Raw genomic sequence first — 20129 nt, forward strand, 5'->3', positions numbered from 1 at the left:
GGTAAAAAAAAGCTCATTCTTTTCATGAGTTATACTATTGTGAGTCTGCCTTTCTCCTCAGAGGCATGGCAGGCCACAGAAACCCAGTTTCTCAGAGCTCAGGTCAAACTCATGGGTAAAATTTAAAGAAAAACAAATGATCTTACTAATTCTGTATGCTGCATATTTGCAGTCCGAATGTATATGTAATATTATTCTGACCTATTTTTTTTAATGTGGTTATGTAATGAATGTCCAGTGAGTACTGACTGTTCATTGCGTAGTCCGACAGATTGTCCTATTGCCATAGTAAGTGTGTTGATTCTGTTTTAATCCAACATAAGCAGTGTACTGCTTTAGTCATCTGTGTTAATGACAGGATTTGCAGGATTGCTTTCAGGTGGCTTGTTTCAGATTGAAACAAGTCTGATAAACAATAAGTCACTGGCCTAGTTAAATAACTGTCCTGAATAAATAGTGATCTCCTTGGGAACCTCCAAACAGAAAAAAAACATAGATAGGTACTGTAATGTAACTGAGGTTACGTCAGAGATGAAGCCAACTGTGTGTCAGCCAGGAGCTGTACATATGAACATCAGTTTGTGCCTCAACACATACAGTGGGTACGGAAAGTATTCAGACCCCTTTAAATTTTTCACTCTTTGTGTCATTGCAGCCATTTGCCAAAATCCAAAAAGTTCATTTTATTTCTCATTAATGTACACTCAGCACCCCATCTTGACAGAAAAAAACAGAAATGTAGAAATTTTTGCAAATTTATTAAAAAAGAAAAACTGAAATATCACATGGTCATAAGTATTCAGACCCTGTGCTCAGTATTGAGTAGAAGCACCCTTTTGAGCTAGTACAGCCATGAGTCTTCTTGGGAATGATGCAACAAGTTTTCCACACCTGGATTTGGGGATCCTCTGCCATTCTTCCTTGCAGATCCTCTCCAGTTCTGTCAGGTTGGATGGTGAACGTTGGTGGACAGCCATTTTCAGGTCTCTCCAGAGATGCTCAATTGGGTTTAGGTCAGGGCTCTGGCTGGGCCAGTCAAGAACGGTCACAGAGTTGTTCCGAAGCCACTCCTTTGTTATTTTAGCTGTGTGCTTAGGGTCATTGTCCTGTTGAAAGGTGAACCTTCGGCCCAGTCTGAGGTCCTGAGCACTCTGGAAGAGGTTTTCTTCCAGGATATCTCTGTACTTGGCCGCATTCATCTTTCCTTCAATTGCAACCAGTCGTCCTGTCCCTGCAGCTGAAAAACACCCCCACAACATGATGCTCCCACCACCATGTTTCACTGTAGGGATTGTATTGGACAGGGGATGAGCAGTGCCTGGTTTTCTCCACACATACCGCTTAGAATTAACGCCAAAAAGTTCAATCTTGGTCTCATCAGACCAGAGAATATTATTTCTCATAGTCTGGGAGTCCTTCATGTGTTTTTTGGCAAACTCTATGCGGGCTTTCATGTGTCTTGCACTGAGGAGAGGCTTCCGTCGGGCCCCTCTGCCATAAAGCCCCGACTGGTGGAGGGCTGCAGTGATAGTTGACTTTGTGGAACTTTCTTCCATCTCCCTACTGCATCTCTGGAGCTCAGCCACAGTGATCTTTGGGTTCTTCTTTACCTCTCTCACCAAGGCTCTTCTCCCAGGATTGCTCAGTTTGGCTGGACGGCCAGGTCTAGGAAGAGTTCTGGTCGTCCCAAACTTTTTCCATTTGGGGATTATGGAGGCCACTGTGCTCTTAGGAACCTTGAGTGCTGCAGAAATTCTTTTGTAACCTTGGCCAGATCTGTGCCTTGCCACAATTCTGTCTCTGAGCTCCTTGGGCAGTTCCTTCGACCTCATGATTCTCATTTGCTCTGACATGCACTGTGAGCTGTAAAGTCTTATATAGACAGGTGTGTGCCTTTCCTAATCAAGTCCAATCAGTTTAATTAAACACAGCTGGACTCCAATGAAGGAGCAGAACCATCTCAAAAAGGATCAGAAGAAATGCACAGCATGTGAGTTAAATATGAGTGTCACTGCAAAGGGTCTGAATACTTATGACCATGTGATATTTCAGTTTTTCTTTTTTAATAAATTTGCAAAAATTTCTACATTTCTGGTTTTTTCTGTCAAGATGGGGTGCTGAGTGTAGATTAATGAGAAATAAAATGAACTTTTTTGATTTTGGCAAATGGCTGCAATGACACAAAGAGTGAAAAATTTAAAAGGGGTCTGAATACTTTCCGTACCCACTGTAAATTAGTCTCACTGCTGCAATTTCAGACTTTGTTATCAGAAGAAATAATTTTTCACTCAAGCAAAAAAAGAAGTGAGTTCCAGCCCTTCAGTTTTTTCCAGTTCTCTAAGACTTTTATTTGAAAGACTACAGGAATAAACATGGTTTCAGCTACAGCTTGGCAAGCTCCTAAGTCATTCTGTTGACTTTTTATTGATTATTCTCTGTTCTATTGATTACCGTGATAGCTAGCTAAGTTAACTCATCCATGTAATGTTACCAAAGTAAATATCAAACATGACAAAAACACAGATTCTGACTGCTGCACCGAGTCCAATGAGGAGATGAGGTTCTGTGGTAACAGACTGAAAATGAGACTAGTGCTGTTTAGCTACTGACACTGAATTAAAACTCAATGTTTTAACGGCTTTGGTCCTATATATGTACTTTTAGCTAGATCCCCACTAAAGTAAATGTCAATCAGTATTGATATAAATGTCCACTGTACAGTACAAGCAGTTATAACTATTCATTATATAGCAGAGCTACTATCTTTGTCCATCCTTAAGTAACAAACTGAAGGAGAGTTTCTCAGAATCAGTTTTACCTCGCAGTTTTCCCATTCCTGTGTGCCAGATGTTCATTTTCCCATGGGCTTTTAATTGACTTTCCAAATTTACTATATTTCAGCATGCATGCAGATTTCCAGAGAAATTACGATGTTAGCCATTACAGAAATATGTAACATCAATTTCACTTCCAAGTGCTGTGTCAGTGAAGTGATGGGAATGAGTTGTCCTTTAAAACGGGGCATGTTCCAACCTGTTGCATTTATGCCTCAAAACTCAAAAGTTAAATGTCATGATGCCAAAAGTGCAAAATAAGACGTAGACCTAAAATAACAGTCATGTCACCTTTTGTATAGAAAAAAAAAAGCAGTACTTGAGCAATCTATTTCTATTGTAGTACAGTAAATGGGGACAGATCCTTCACACTGGATTACCACTCCAACTTTAGGTGCTGTTATTATGACCCTATGTAATAAATATGACAAATGTATAAAAATATACACCTAGCTGTTTAGCTGAGACCGAGGGAGAAGGAAGGAGGAAACAGAGAAAGTTATTGTACTTTAATGTGGGCACCAGAGTCATATTTTAGTTTTGAACAGTCACTAAAGGAAAATTTCTGAAAGCCATAAAAACAGAAAGGAGCTGCTCAGTGTTTCTGCACTAGAAATTATTTTTCTTGGACCACATTATTGTTTTTACCATGAAACACAAAAAATCCTTTTCTCATGTATTGAAAAAAACACTGGCACAGGCACCAAGTGGTAACCCACAAAGACCATTAGTCATATATTTGTGTGGAAAAAATAGTAATAATGAGAAGCTAGAGAGGCTTTTATGACGTGTTTAATGCCAAATATTCTAGGAACCTCTGAGGCATCTGAATAGTTACTGACCCTGATGTTCACAAGACATGTCCTGTGTGTTAATGTAGGTATCTGTTGTGTATGTGTATTGCATGCTGTTTGAAAGCAGTAGCTTGTCATTTTGGGAAATATTTCAGGTAGTTTTCATGCTGGCAGCTAGACAAGAATGTAAATAGCAGTCGTGTGTGTTAAATATAAAGATTATAAGTCACAGTAAAGTTCACTTGGATGGTAGATGGGGTAAACAGCTAACCTGGCTCTGTCCAAATGTAAGTAAATAAGCTTAGACCAAAACATCTGAAGCTAAACAAAGAAGATTTAACATTATAATTAGTTGCTTTTAGAGGTTCTGGTAGATGCTTGTTTTGTCTTTGGACAGAACCACACTAACATTAACATGCAGACATAACAGAGGTGTCTTCTCATCTGACCCTCAGCACGAAAGAAAATATATATATTTCCCATATTGCCAAACTACTCCATTACAGAAAAATAGCAACCATTATGGATGTTGTGGCACAATAATTAGAAAATGCTTTACGATATGTCTGACTTCTGCAAACAAATAATGCATACTGCTTGAATGTAGTATTTCATCTAATTTTCAGACAGCCACTTGCTACAGCTGATTTCCACACACCATGGAAATTTAATTTCAAAGTTAGGTTGAATGCAGTTTTCTACAGGCCTCACTGTTACACTAAACTAACTAAAGCGAGTTTCAAGAGTCTGCTAACTGATTTTTATGAGAAAGACAAACACATTCAAAAATGTTTAAATGGATGGTGAGTGGGAATACAAAGCTTACGTCATTTACAGTTAGGGAGCTAAAACACTGCTATTGTCCTTTATGTGAGCAGAAGAATGTGCTGTATATGCTGCGTTTCTGAAATGTGTATTGGTAGCTGTCGGGGAAAGTCCTACACCCTGCATCATTCTTGTGCTAGCTTATTCCTTCACAGATTTTGTGGAAGTATTGAATATTCCTGTTGTAATCTTTCAAAGGACTGCTTGTAAAACTGTTCTTTTAATGGTTTCAATGTGTTTTTAAATGTGTTCTCTTTTCAGAGTACTTCTCAGGCAGTTCCTCAGGAGTGGAACAGTGATGCACTGGCTGTCCAGCGAGCATGCAGTAAAAATGCAGGATTTCTACAAAGGGCTACATCCTGTATGTGTGTGTGTCTGTCTCTCTGTGCATCTAGTCGTCACTTTCAAAAGTGTGCAGGTAGGTTTTGAGGCTCAGGGAGCTGGTGTAGGTGAGGTTGGTGGATCGGTAGAGGTCCAGGCCTGTCAGGATCTCTATGTCTCGGACCCGGGCCGTATGGAGCTTCAGCAGGTCTTCAACCCACTGTGACTCGTCGTCGGCACTCTACAGAGTTATAGACAGGAAGTGAAATGTTACTTTTGCATTGTCTGACTAACAGTCCAAAACCTAATAACATTTAAAGTCACAATTAAACATGTGGACAAAGGAATCATTTATATAAACCAGATGGTTTGTTGGATGTGACAAAAAAAATAAATAAATCCCTCTTTATGCGGATGATATGGTTTTATATTTGATCAATTCTGCCTAATAAACTATAGAGAAACTACAACTCTCCTTTATTGTACTTTACTATATTTCAAGATGCTCCAGGAGCTTGTAATGAGCTTTTTTCCCCATAAATTAAATATAAAAAAATTATGGATCAGTTTGTAATAAAACACTATAGTTGTGTGGTTTTGACCATAGTTTGGGCAAAACAAAACAAAACCAATATTTTAGCACAGTAAATGTTTTGCTTAATTATCAACATAAAAACAGATAATGACAATACAGATTAAGGAAAACTTATGCTGGTCATGTGACTGACATGTTAGAGCTGCACTAATGGCTGATAAACCAAAATGATTTGATTTATGCTTTAAATAATAAATACAAACATAATAAACTTAACCAACAAAATAACAGAAACGTTTATCATAAAGCAGTTATCTATTAGTGTAGTAACCAGATAAATATTCCACGGGCCATGAGATCTATCTATCTATGTCACACCCAGTAATGCATGAGTAGTATGTATGTATAATACAGTGGGTACGGAAAGTTTTCAGACCCCTTTAAATTTTTCACTCTTTGTGTCATTGCAGCCATTTTCCAAAATCAAAAAAGTTCATTTTATTTCTCATTAATGTACACTCAGCACCCCATCTTGACAGAAAAAAACAGAAATGTAGAAATTTTTGCAAATTTATTAAAAAAGAAAAACTGAAATATCACATGGTCATAAGTATTCAGACCCTGTGCTCAGTATTGAGTAGAAGCACCCTTTTGAGCTAGTACAGCCATGAGTCAGCACTGTTGAAAGTTACCAACGATCTTCTCTTAGCCTCAGATAATGGACTTGTTTCGATACTTGTCCTCCTAGACCTTAGTGCAGCATTCGACACCATTGACCACAACATCTTATTACAGAGACTGGAGCATGTGATTGGTATCAGAGGAACAGCGTTAAAGTGGTTCCAATCCTATTTATCGGACAGATTCCAGTTTGTTCATGTCCATGATGAACCTTCCACACGAACAAAAGTTAGTTATGGAGTTCCACAAGGTTCTGTGCTAGGACCGATTCTGTTCACCCTGTACATGCTTCCTTTAGGATATATCATTAGGAAGCACTCTATTAATTACCACTGCTATGCGGATGACACTCAGTTATATCAATCTATTAAACCTGTTAACACAAACCAGTTAACCAGACTTCAAGCCTGTCTAACTGACATAAAGGCTTGGATGACCAGTAACTTTTTACTTTTAAACTCGGAGAAAACAGAAGTCATTATATTTGGGCCTAAAAATCTCAGAAATAACTTTTCTAAAATTATAGCTACTCTAGATGGCATAGCCCTGGCCTCCAGCACTACTGTAAAAAACCTTGGAGTTATTTTTGACCAGGACATGTCCTTTAACTCACACATAAAACAAATTTCTAGAACTGCATTCTTTCACCTGCGCAACATTTCCAAAATTAGGAACATCCTGTCTCAAAATGATGCAGAAAAACTAGTCCATGCGTTTGTTTCCTCAAGGCTAGATTACTGTAACTCATTACTATCTGGATGTCCTAATATCTTAATAAAAAGCCTCCAATTAATCCAGAATGCCGCAGCCAGAGTCCTGACAGGAACTAGCAAGAGAGATCATATTTCTCCTATATTGGCTTCTCTTCATTGGCTCCCTGTAAAATATAGAATAGAATTTAAAATCCTTCTTCTCACATACAAATCCCTTCATAATCAAGCTCCTTCATACCTTAAAGACCTCATAGTACCATATTATCCCAATAGACCACTTCGCTCTCAGAGTGCAGGCCTACTTGTGGTTCCCAGAGTTCTCAAAAGCAGAATGGGAGGCAGAGCCTTTAGCTATCAAGCTCCTCTCCTGTGGAACCAGCTCTCAGCCTGGGTTCAGGAGGCAGACACTCTCTGTACTTTTAAGGCTAGACTTAAAACCTTCCTCTTTGACAAAGCATATAGTTAGGGCTGGCTTCAGGCAACCCTGAACCATCCCTTAGTTAGTTATGCTGCTATAGGCCTAGACTGCCCAAGGACCATTGGTGCACTGAGCTCCCCTACCCTACCCGCCCCCCCCTCCCCCTTCTCTCCGACCTCATGTATATTCCACCATTGAATGTTACTAACCTTGTGCTCTCTCTCTCCCCTAGTTTGTGCTCTCTCTCTCCCTCTCTCTCTCTCTGCTCTCTCTCTGTACCTTCTGCAGGTGTCCCTGGTCCTGGAGCTGTTTATCGCTGATGTGCAGTTACTGGCCCCACCAACTTGCAGTGTCTATTTGTTGTTTATTGTTGCTGTTCTTTTCTCTCTGCTCTATCCACTCACCCCAACCGGTCGAGGCAGATGGCCGCCCAAACTGAGCCCGGTTCTGCTGGAGGTTTTTTTCTTCCGTTAAAGGGAGTTTTTTCCTCTCCACTGTCGCCAAGTGCTTGCTCATAAGGGAATTGTTGGGTTTTTAGTTTTAGTTTTTGTAAAGTGCCTTGAGATGATTTGTATTGTGATTTGGCGCTATACAAATAAAATTGAATTGAATTGAATTGAATTGAGTCTTCTTGGGAATGATGCAACAAGTTTTCCACACCTTTTTTAATAAATTTGCAAAAATTTCTACATTTCTGTTTTTTTCTGTCAAGATGGGGTGCTGAGTGTACATTAATGAGAAATAAAATGAACTTTTTTGATTTTGGCAAATGGCTGCAATGACACAAAGAGTGAAAAATTTAAAGGGGTCTGAATACTTTCCGTACCCACTGTAATTTCCGTAATTTGTTCTATATTGTGTAAAAGCATTCAGCACAGTCAGCTCTTATGTCAAAAAGTTCCTGTATGAATCACTGCTCATGTCAAGTTTTGAGGAAACAGAAGAATAGTAAACTGCATACATGCATATAATAAGTTGCCATTTAAGGTCTTCAACATGGGTTTACATGTTGTGCAAAACCTGAGGTAAGGTTTCATAAGACAATGAACCATGGTTTGCTGCCTGACTCAAATTTCATTTATGGATCATACGGATGAACTGTAAATGACATTTCAACATGTCATCTTAAATGTGTAGGGGTATTGCTTTAGTCACAATAAACCCTGTACTGAATGTTGTTCCAGCTTGCTTTTTGGCTTGTTTATACACCTAACACCTGTAATGACAGTACATTTGACGTAAACCTGTTGGCGAACCATAACAGGTGCATCCCATATACTGATAATATCTGGGGGCCTACACACATTTAACAGCAGCAACTTCAGGAAGGATTATATCTGTTCATAGTTTCATGTTATCAGGTTTAAGTCCACACATAAGTACAATAAGAGTATAATTAGTTCGTAATATACCGTGAGGGAAAAACAGTCTCTGTGTGTGGTCTGATCTCTGCTGCCAACACCCTAAAGACAGGACACCCCTGAGAGGACTGAAGCGATGCATGATATGAGTGAAAGATGAAGAGAGTGGATGAACACTAGGAAAGACAACACAAGCTTTCCGTGAACATGCCACAACTACTCAGTATCAAAAACCATCTGCTTACACGTGGAAAACAAGGTCTGACCCAACTCTGACTAATGAGCAAACCTGATCTGCTGTAAAACAGGGTGAGATATGGTTGAAAGCTAAATCTAATCCAGGTATCACACAAAGCTGACAGGTTCTTGACTATCTTATATAGTCATGCCATGTAAGACATGTTTAAAGTATAAAGCACGGCTGACTAAGAGTCACAAAGACAGATTTGCTGTTGTGACTTGTTAACAGGAATTCTGCCAATGGGTCAGTCAGGCTCAGGATTTTGCTGCATCACTGGACCAACAATGACTGGCTGTAGATTTCGGGTTCTGCAGATGAGGTCATGTTCTGCTCATCCAGTATGAAGATGTCAGAAAGGGTGACAAAACAAAACGAACCGAGACAAATCATTTCCACCACAAACGCAAACCAATGGAAGATTTGTGGTAAAATTCAGGGGAACTGTCCACCCAGAGGATTTCTCCCCTGCTATTATGGCACGTGCCTGCAGCACAGGAAGTACAGGATTTGCATACACATGCTGATACAATAAATTCCCTTTGTCATTGAATTTACTATTGCGGTGTCTTTACACACCTCTAGCAAAATTGCATCCCCACAGTGTAGATGTGTGGAGGAACAATTCATTGATCAAAACTTTGACCTAAATAATTTGTCTCATAGAAAATCAAGTGACGTGTGCTTGAATGGTACAATCAGCTAATCATCTTCTTATTATCCTCTCATTAATAATACATTATTAATACTATTCAGTCCTTGTAAAGTTAAAACTGCTAATGTAACCAGAAAATGTGTGACCCCTACCAGGTAATGTGGTTAGTAATAATTTGCTTTAGTCAGCCCCAGCTGGAAACAGAAATGGAAAGAGGCGAGGTGGAAATGGTTTGCACAGACTCCTGCAACTCTTTAAAGGCTTAACGTTATTAGTTCTTCCACTGAGAAATGTTTTTATTCCTCTGTACCAAGCTGCCCTATTACGTAATGCATGCTTTAGGTTGTACATTGAAGTTCACATCAGGAGCCAAGAGCCAAAAACCAGCAGTTGTATTTTCCATGATTAAACACTTTTGCACAAAGCTGCAACACAATGTGTACACCAGACTGTTATTTCCTTTTTTGTCAACAATCTTATGCAACAACCAAAAGCAAAACTCAAGGTTTCCTAGTAACAAGTACAAGCATGGTTTATATTCTTCCTCTCGGGCCTTGGAGCTTCATTACTGGCCATAAACTCTAAAAACACATGTTTCTTCATCACCATGAACAGTTTATTCTAACCCTGCCCCACATATACAGTACTGTTATGCTGCCATTAATAGTCACTAGAGGCCACATGTGGATTCATCAAGATAGTCCCCAACTGACACACAGCAGAAGGAACCAATAAGCTAAATGATGAGAGCAACAGGGATCAGGAAAGTCGGACAGTATTAACAAAGAAGATTCAGTTTGGGGTTTTTTATTCTTGTGACTTGTTGCTGACCCAGTGGAGAAAAATGCACTGTCTGAACATCTAAATGAGTTTTCCTTTGGGCTTCATAGAAATGTCTGTTTTAAGAGCCAATGAATGACTATATTTCAGTATATTACATTAGGACGGGAAGCACTGAAGAGTTCACGGCTTCATCACAGGACAACTCGGCTCCTTCATATTCATTTTTGTTAAACCCGACCTGGACTGGCCACTTTCCACCATGTGACGCCATGTCCAGTTACTGCATAATGAGGTGGACTTCTAAAGACATCTGGGCAAATGGGTGTGTGTGTATTTGCCCAGATGTCCCAGAGGTCAATCTAAACAAAACATCTCTGCAGTCAGCATGAAAATGGTAACAAGCAGAAGCTAAAACTGGCTTTATGGTTTCAATCTCCCTGACTGTAAAGAAGAATCAATACCTCCAGTATCTGCTGTTAGCAGATGGAAAAGTCCTGGAAACATCACCTGCTGCTGACGGGTTTCTACTGTACCACATCTGAGCAAAGCAAACACTGAACTTTACCTACTGTAGAGTTTTAAAAGAACTCTGTAATTTCAATAATCAAAACAAATTAGAAATATACAGCATCAGCATCAATGTAATGATGTGCTTCAGTTTAATGTGAATTATGGATCTTAGGTATTTTACCTTGGGCTCGAAAGAAGAAACTTGACTAAAGAATGAAGGAATGTGTACCAAGAAGAGGTTTAGGTACTTGGCGTTTTGCTTGGTTTCATTATTTACACAGTATAAATAAATACATGTGTGTTTATTGTGGTAAGACTAGAATATCACTTAGAGGAACTTTCAAAGCCCCAGGATTCATCAGTGTCTGTTAAGGCTCATGTTTATCTGACAAGCTTTATCTACAGGTATAAGAAGAAGACTTAGAAAAACACTGGACCTGCCTCGATGGCTGCAGTTGGTTTGGGTTTATTCAAAGAGACGCAGGTCAAGAGCTCAGACTTCTGGTACAGTCTGTATGTCAGATCTCCTTCCTAACAGGTTGCAGTGCTGTTATTCTGTGTTCCTGCTCATGTGGTGAGGACCGTCTTACAGCCGCACCAGCACAATGAAAACATGAACCTTTTAGAAGACGATGTTTACTGCGCCCTGTGTAAGATAAGACTGCTGCTCAGACTGAACGACGTGCGGCGTGACCGCATTCAAAGTAAACAGAAACTCCCAAAGGTGCACGAGTTAAACACAGGTTAGCGTGTCAGGACCTTTGCCAGACAAGTGTTGGTCTGACCATTAACAGATGATGTCATCTGTCTGATCTGTAACCTGAAAGCAGGATCTATGATTTTTCATGTTCAAAGACCTGTTGGATGACTGTATTTATACTAAACAAAAGTCCCACAGAGAGAGTTTCATCTTTTGTCTAGCAGCTTTGACGGGACTCCCGTAAGGGCTGGAGAGGCTTTCCAGATGAGTGCATTTGCATGGTGTTATTATTTTACACTAAAGCTACGTGTCCCAGTGAAAACAGACATGTTCTTTGAGAAATGATAAAAACAGGAGTGATGTGGGAAGATAAACTCTTTCCATCCCAAGAGGAAATTTGCAGGATGCTCTTGACTCAGACACTTGACAGATATACCCTTAGAGCAAAATGTTGGATGGAAAAAGGGTAATTCCAGGAAAAAAAGCAGGAAAAACATCTACTCTGATCATTTTGCAGCCCGATGTCAGAATTGTGCAATTTATTTCACTTAATTAGTCCAATTCACACTGTAGTGGCTTATTTTTAGCCTAAACCACTAAATACTAATTATAAGAAAATCAAAAAGGCCTGATTTTTATGGCCAATGAAAGAATTAACAAATAAACTATAATATGTTTACACATACAACATATAAAACTGTACTCTTAAAAAGATCTCCTGATTATTTTATTTATTTTTACAATCTATTTCCTGATTGTATGTTTAGTTTAACTTTTGCACTTGAGTAAATGTTTTGCTTCTTTACTTTTTCGTTCAATAAAAGAGGAGAATTGGCACCAGGGTTTGCCACACAGGACGACAGGCATAACAAATCTGACAAGCTAATGAAGCAGAAACATATGAACAAATCTCTTACTGTAATTCTACACTTTTCTGTTGATTACATAACAGAAAACCTGCGTGAGCTGTTTGTTTGCATTGTGTTCTGTGGTAATCCCCAGTCATGTGACACATCGGGCAGGTGGAAACACCTCGACGACCCTTAAAAAAAAAAAGGTTTGTGTGGGTTGAAGGACACCAAAACAGTCTGTCAGCAGTGTTTTCCACAAGTCAGCACCCAACACATCTGCACGCCACAACAGACGGAAAGAAGTTGAGAAAATAAAAGCAGCTGCTGACATGATCTATGATCCTTACAAGCAGTCACATGCAGACACCCACAAGTCAGTCTGAAAAGGCTGATATGAAATGATGCAGTGAAGGAAAACCAGTCGTTCACTAGGTACGCCGTACTTTAATATCCAACAGTGAGAGCTTAACTAAATCACTTCTGATCTGTTGACATCGTGGCAGTAACCAATCACACCCGGGATTCCTCATACTTCTGTGTTTATCTGCAACGTAATAATTGATGTGACAGTTTTTGGCAAAAGTTCACTTTGCTCTCACATTTCTGTTGTTGTTCTGTGAAAGTTTCTTTCTTCACTTCCAACATCATCCTGCCATCCTGAATCTGTACTGAATCTGAGGGGTCAGCTCACTCCTTTCTAACTCCAAGAGCTTTTTGAGTTTTCAGACAACAGACAATCATCTGACGAGACACTACAGGATTAATAAACCTGGCCTTGTAGTTATTGCTCTGCTTAGATTCAAGCTCTTAGGCGTAATTTAATCTTCTCAGATGTTTCTGACACATGAAACTAAAAACCTTGTCACAGACTTTGAACTGTTGCTTTTGTTAAACTGAACAATGTTTCCCGTATTCTTAGTTTCTGTCTTACATCACATTCGGTAAAGGTCATGAGGTCCAATTTGACACTATTAATGTTTTGTCAATAGACAGGAGAATAGCTTCCAGATGACAGTAACTCAAAATAGCACTGAAGTGAAATAGTGCATGAGTTACAATGATATGTTTTTTAAGAGGGATGAATAATAATATTAATTTTAGGCTCTGACTAATATCAGAAACCAGATAAAAATGGAATAAAACTTGTATGTTTTGTAATTTTTGGCAACTTCCACAGAGGCAGACGAAGCAAAACCCTAGAACCGTATCTTCTTTCTCTGAACACCAAACTCTACTAAGCTTATCGGCCAATGTTGTTATTGTTGTCTGTTGTGTTGGTGTTTCTGCTTGTGGTGACTCTTTGACTCATGGAAACACCAGAGTCTCCTGTGGAAACAAGTCTTCTATTATTGTTCTTCGAAACTGACTTAGCTTCCCTATAAGCACTGTGAAAACAGAGGATTCCCTACAGAGCACATTAGAACATGTTTCCAGTGATAAAATCTGACAGGAAATCAGCCACCTCATTGACTCGACACTGAAATGGGTCTGGCAGCAGCAGAGCAGCTGGTGAAGTGCATTAACCTTCTAAAACCAACAGAATAACTCGCTGACTTAGTTGTAGAGACCTTTTAAGATAATTTGAGCAATTTAGCCAATTCATAGAGGAACATAGAATCAGTCGAACACACCCAGTAGCCTGAGCTCAGTGTCCTTTTCAATATTGTCATTTTCACACTTCCTTACAATGAAGTGATGTAACCAAAACCTCAATGTTCCTCAGCTGCTTTTTTGTTTTCCAAGTTCCTCTGTAAAAGGCCAGCCTATGACCCTTCAGATATGTTTGCCAGAACTAACATCAACTCACACCTTTTCCCAAACATATGCACATATCCCACATCTACACCCACTCATGACTGGTCACTGGTGCAGGGGTGGGCCACAGTTTGAGCTTCTTGCTTTATTTTTTTTCCACTCCTGACACAACTACTTCTGTCTAAATACAGCAGCATGAATGGATTTTGCAGCCTGCCCAATATCCCCATATTTAAAGGTCTAAGGTGTAACCTGTAAAAGATTTAGCAGCATCTACTGGTGAGATTGCAGAATGCAATGTTCTATCAAACCCCAATCCCTACTTCCAGGTGTGAGGGAAGGTACAGTGTCCATCACATTAACAACAAAACACGATTAACTGTCTAGAGACAGTGTTTTGTCCATTCTGGGCTACTGTAGAAAAATGGCTGCCTCCTGTGAAAGGAGACCCGCTACCTGTGTAGCTTTAAAGGCTCAGTCTAAGAGATTAACGATCTTCTGAGCTTGTGGTGTATTTAAGGCAAATTTGTCATTTTTTTGCTGTTTCTGAAAGTATTTTCTTACAGAGCACAAATAACAAGTAGAAAACAGAAAATATCCTGCCCCCACAACACAAACTTGTCTTAAATTCACCACAACTGCAAAAGATACTGACTCGAACGAGTTTGGTGGCAAAACAAAAGCTGCATTTGAGCCTCAGACAAACTCTGGATTTAGTTTTTGCACAGAACAAAAAGTTGTGCAGCTTTAACGGCGACTTGAAAAATCCTGAAATACTCCTTTAACATTGCACATAATTAGGTTTAAGTCTTGTTATACGATGTTTTCAGTCTGGTATTACTGATTTTACCTAAATACTTTCACCATTGTAAATATAAATGACATACAGCAGCTTTCTGCTCTTCATGCCCTTAGTGTCTCACCTGCCCATCACAAGCCTAGACTGGTGATCTCGCGCCCTCTAGTGGCATTGAGGTGATTTTTAAAAGACAGCAGATCGTTTTATATATATATATATATATATATATATATAGGTATATAATCTGTGTTTAGCATGGTCGTTGCTTGTGCACGACTGTGTGTGTGTGTGTGTGTGTGTTTGTGTGTGTGCGCCTCCAAACCAAATTTATAGATTGGGAAATCACTGGACAATTTTCATATGTGAGGAAGAGATGAGTCAGGGTTGAACCTGTGTGTTTACACATTACACTAGGCCTCAGGGAGCTGTTGGCAGCAGTGAGGAGATTTACTCAACCGGAAACAATGTTGTTCCTGTAAATAATGTCAGCTGGGTTCATGTACACAGAACTAGAACATTCTGGTTTTGTACAAGGAAGAACATCTGAACCAAACATGTATGTTGGAAAGTCCAGATTCCATTTGTGTTTCTAAGCAGAGGTCTTACATTTCAGGAAGAAACCTCGTTAGTGTTTGTGCTCAGCATGAGAACTGAAGATCCACAGCACCGTCACCACTGTGTTCTACGGTTCTATGTACGGCTTGAAACTGGAGCGAAGATGTTTCAAAAAAGGAACCCTGCTAAAACTAGTTCATGAACACTTACAAAAACCAACATACAGAAACAATGAGCTTTGCTATAATGTTTTATCTCGTTCCATCTGTGCAAACACTAAATGTAATGGCTAATCACCTCCATTCAGAATAAAGAACCAGGACTGAATTTGTCTGGGAGGAGAACATGACCATCTGAATGACCTAATTATATCCAAAAATATCCAAAACCATGATTACTGGGAAATAAACCATGAGTCACAAAGCCGCAGCAGAGAACAACCTATTTGTTTACTGCACCTCAAAAAGACTTTTCAGTCCAGTTACAGGGGACACCCGCGAGCTGACACAGCAGCCCCCTTCAGCTGAGATGACTCTGTGCTTCAGTTCCTGCTAGTCCTCTGTCTGCTTGTTTTTTCCATCATTGCTTGTTTATCCCTGCAATAACAGGCCGATTCCCACATGGACCTACTCACCTGTTCCCTCTTATTAGTCTCACTACTTCCCTGCTTTGAATATCATCAAACCACTGATTCATTTGTCATCACAGCTATAATTATGTAGCAGACATCAGGCCAGAAAATATATGTCATAAACCATCTTCTCCAGTGAAACTAGTGGGCGTAGTGTAACTGCAGGAGCAGAAGTCAGATGACGACATAAAAACAGAAAAAGTGTCGACAGTTGCGTGGGTGATGAAACAGCACAAAAATCGTACTTTCCATTAAAGTTGAGTTTTAAATCATTGTCGACTCTTGAGTCACATGTCCATCAGTCGCCACACGTATCGATGCACCGATCTCCACATTGTTCCAGATTTATCAGTAGCAGACAGAAAGAGTCCAAACTCATGATGACCTCAGCCCCAAGTCTCCAGCACTGGACAGAACATCAGCCAGGGGGATTTCTTTCTAGTAATGCTCCTGGTTTAAAATCCCTCGCATCTGTGCTGACCAGTGTGACCTCCTTCTGGGGATGACTCAGAGGGTGTTTCGACATCAGGCACATCCTCTGCAGAGTGTTTTTCGTTGGCCTCTTTTTAGCATCTGTCTAAAACTGAACTAGGGGAGTTCCCTTGAAGTTAACGCACACACAGACACATCACGAGGACTGAACCCTCACAACACAACCGACAAACACCAGTTTAAGCCTTTTGCCACTGCGTTACCAACGACACAGATATTACACACAAAGCTCCGACTGCCTGTGCTGACAGCAGCAAACTGGGCAGAGAGGAAAAGAAGCTCCAGCAGCAGAGCCTGTGGTTTAGGCTCAGACTACTCATTACGACATGAATTTGGTCTGTGTGTGATGATTCTCCTTCAAACGTAGCTCCAGTTTCATCTCTCGCACGTCAGCGTGAACATGCAGGAAACGTTACACGCTGCAGAGCCACACGGAGGTCCCTGTGGAACTCTCTCTTTCTCTTTCCGTAAACATTTAGAGAAGAGCTGCTAAATGTGCGTAAACGGCAAAGACAGCAACAAGACGAATCGCACAGCGTACGCAGCGTTTTGCATAAACATGCAGAGCTTGTTTATTGGCTCACAGAGCAGTCCAGCTTTGGTCCTGGTGTAATGGCCTCTGTGGTCCAAGACACAGGCAGAAGGACGGTGATAGTATATGGTGTAGAGCACTTTACTGAACGTTCTGCACTACAAGCCCAGGAGGTTCTGTAACTCATTATTATATAGCATATTTATCGTATTGCATCTCAAGGTTGGCAAACCAAATATGGAAAACTGGTGTTTCATATAAAGTCAAATATCTATGAACAAAACAACAACCCTGAGAAGCACTAACCCTTTATTCTTGACATCATTCCCTGATCTGAGCTCTGCATGTCTTACAGGTAGCTGTGTTCACTCAGCCGATGTCAAAAAAGCCCCTTTTTTGTCACTGCTTCCAGGGACTTAAAGTGTCACTCACCTCAGCTGCCACTAACCTGTTTTTCCTGCTTTGTTCTTTTGGCTGTTATGTGATTTCAACTTTCAGCAAACACTGACTCACTACAGTTACTATTTGAGTCACGTTTGTGCGACTGTGCAGTCACCTTTAATACCTTTGGAGTTTTGGTGTTTATGACTCGTCATGTCAATAAACCTGTGTCTGCATCACAAGATGTCGCGCAATCAGAAAACAGGGTCCGTTGGTCCTTAAAGACAAGTTACAACTTAGTACTCACCTAATATGTTAACCTTTATTAACCCCAGAGCGAAGCCTCAGGCTGTAGAGCTGCATGTACATTTGTGTAAAGCTTCATGAAGCTGACTTAAGTAAATCACACTCTATGCACTGGAAGACAATATTGTGCCTCTCCACAGTTTTCCACTGCAGCTTTTAGATGAGTTTGTCCGGCGGATGTTAACACCTGTGTGTTGTGCTCAAAATGATCTTTAATAACCTCAGAGAAGAACAGCAGTACGGTGTCTCCCAGCAGATGAACTCTGGCCTCGTATCACTGTCTCCAACAGGTTTGACAAAAACCCAAACATGTGACTTGGATCAGTTTTTATTGTCAGTGTTGTCACTGCTCTTGTGTCCTGAGCTGGATTTCCTTAAACTGGGAATTACCTTCCTGTGTTTTTGCAAAGGTCAAAGTTTACACACACACACACACACACACCCAGTAAACAATCCACGGAAAAGAAAATGTGACAGTACTCCAGTGTGAGTGATAGTAGAATTTAGCAGATTGTTATTATTACTAGTACACGCAGCGTTTGACTCCTAATTAGAAGTTGAGGTGGAACTCATTATTTTATTATTTTCATTATTTTAACTCAAATATTTATGTCATTGTGCTGAATATGATCCTGATCTACTCAGTGTTGCTTCCTCTAAATGCGTCAGTCTGTTGTAGTTTAAGTCTGACTGAAAGAATTCATCATTTATAGAAAGAGCTTCTGATTTGGCAGCAGTAGCAGTGGCAATGTAAGACATTTCAGTAATTTGCTGATTTAAGCTCAAACTGTGCAGTGACAGCTGCTTTGAACTCACGTTGCAGGTTTCACTGTTGTCTGGTCTGTGAGGAAGCAGGAAGGAAAAGACCCTGAGCGCTCCATCACACTCCTCCACAGTCTGGTTCAGCTCCTGGGAGCTGGTCACCACAGTGTAGTAGTGCGTGGGGATGAGCGGGCCGCTGGGAGAAACCCTGAGACAGAGAGTCAGAGGTCACAGACACATGAATAAGACCCAAGTGCTTCATAAACCCAGTTGTTTGTTGTTTATCAGCTGAACCCAACATGACCTTACTCCTTCATTTTCTCTACGGTGTCGCGGAGGCCGTCATAGTTGTGGTCGAAGACAGGACCAGCCAGAACGTTAACGCCATTATTCTCCTCTGCGTAACGCCTCAGCAGCGTCCCCTGCAGGTAAGTCCAGGTTCCTGGATGCAGAGAAGAAAATAAAGCGTCCGATACGATGGAACCTGAAGGTTAACGCAGGCGTAAACACATGATCACATCTAAGCATCAGTTATTAACTCATTTGTTTACCTGCAGATTGTGGAAATAAGCTGTTAACTGTTTATATGAGGGATTAGAGAAACGCCATCCATGCTAAAGAGTTCATACCCTGTTCATTACCAGTCCAATCATTTCTGTAACTGCTCTAGACAACTGTAGCTTCCTTACAATAAAACACGGAATCACACAAACTACAGACTGACATGTTTGGACACTAACTTTGTTGTAGTAACTTTGCATCGATTTGATTTAAGAACTTGTCTTTAAAAGTTCTGCATTACTCCACGTGGTGCAGCTACAGCTGCAGATAAAGACGAGCAAACAGGCTTTTATGATTCAAACAACACAGTAAATTTACTTTTAAAACCCATTCAGTTTTGTCCTTTTGCTTCCTTTAATCCTGATGTACCCAAACCAGTCAACCAACAAATTCTCCAGACTGTCCAGAGCTGAAGACAATGGTCAGCTCTGTGTGTCTGCATGAGTGTGTGTTTTGTCCTGATAAGCCTCTCTCTTTGCAGAAACAATGGGTATCAGGCCGCCCTCGCTCAGACCTGCCACCGCTACGTTTCCATCCTTTGTCTCATGTGACATGACTGGACGCCTCCGCCGAGCAGGAAAAGACAGGGGGCTCATAAACCCGACACAGCCCCAGCTGAAGGCGCTAAAACACTTGAAACCCTGAGAAAAGGCTGAGTTTATTGTATTTCTGTCATTTTGAGTAAGAACATCCTTTAAGATTTTTGTAAACCTGTAGGCTTCCGTTCCCAAATGATATCTTTATTAAAGCCTTCTGTGGTTACTTATATTTTGGATTTTTGTGCCCTGAAGCTAAGTCGTAATTGAACCCATCACAGTTTGTGAAACATGATGATTCCCGGTTTCAAACACGCTGAAATGCAGTGACTCACTCTTGAAGGCGGGGTACATGGGAACTGTGTTCGTGATGAGCGACGCGTCGTATCTGGACTCAGCAGACGATGCCAACTCTGTGAAGGAAACATCACAGGGCAGATGTTTATTACCCACCAATTTCACATGTCGAGACAAGCTCAAACTAAATGTCACTATAGATACTTGACAGGTGAAGAGAGAAACGTTGCTCAGGGCGCGACACCTAATTAATAACCAGGTCGGAATCACTGTGTATAAAAGTCAACATGTACTAGTCACAGC

At 40.4% G+C, this 20129-nt stretch overlaps 1 protein-coding gene across 1 annotated transcript in view; it reads right to left on the reverse strand.

Annotated features, from left to right (window-relative positions):
• Positions 1–3328: 3328 nt before the first annotated feature.
• LOC113126185 (ectonucleotide pyrophosphatase/phosphodiesterase family member 2) overlaps positions 3329–20129 on the reverse strand; it is a 28318-nt gene continuing 11517 nt past the window's right edge. Inside the window, 4 exon segments of the mRNA XM_074933685.1 lie at positions 3329–5015; positions 18487–18640; positions 18742–18874; positions 19865–19942. Coding sequence (XP_074789786.1) covers positions 4845–5015; positions 18487–18640; positions 18742–18874; positions 19865–19942 — 536 coding nt within the window. The 3' untranslated portion in view covers positions 3329–4844.

The sequence above is a fragment of the Mastacembelus armatus genome, chromosome 11, assembly GCF_900324485.2.
Source record: "Mastacembelus armatus chromosome 11, fMasArm1.2, whole genome shotgun sequence".
Taxonomy (NCBI): Eukaryota; Metazoa; Chordata; class Actinopteri; order Synbranchiformes; family Mastacembelidae; genus Mastacembelus; species Mastacembelus armatus.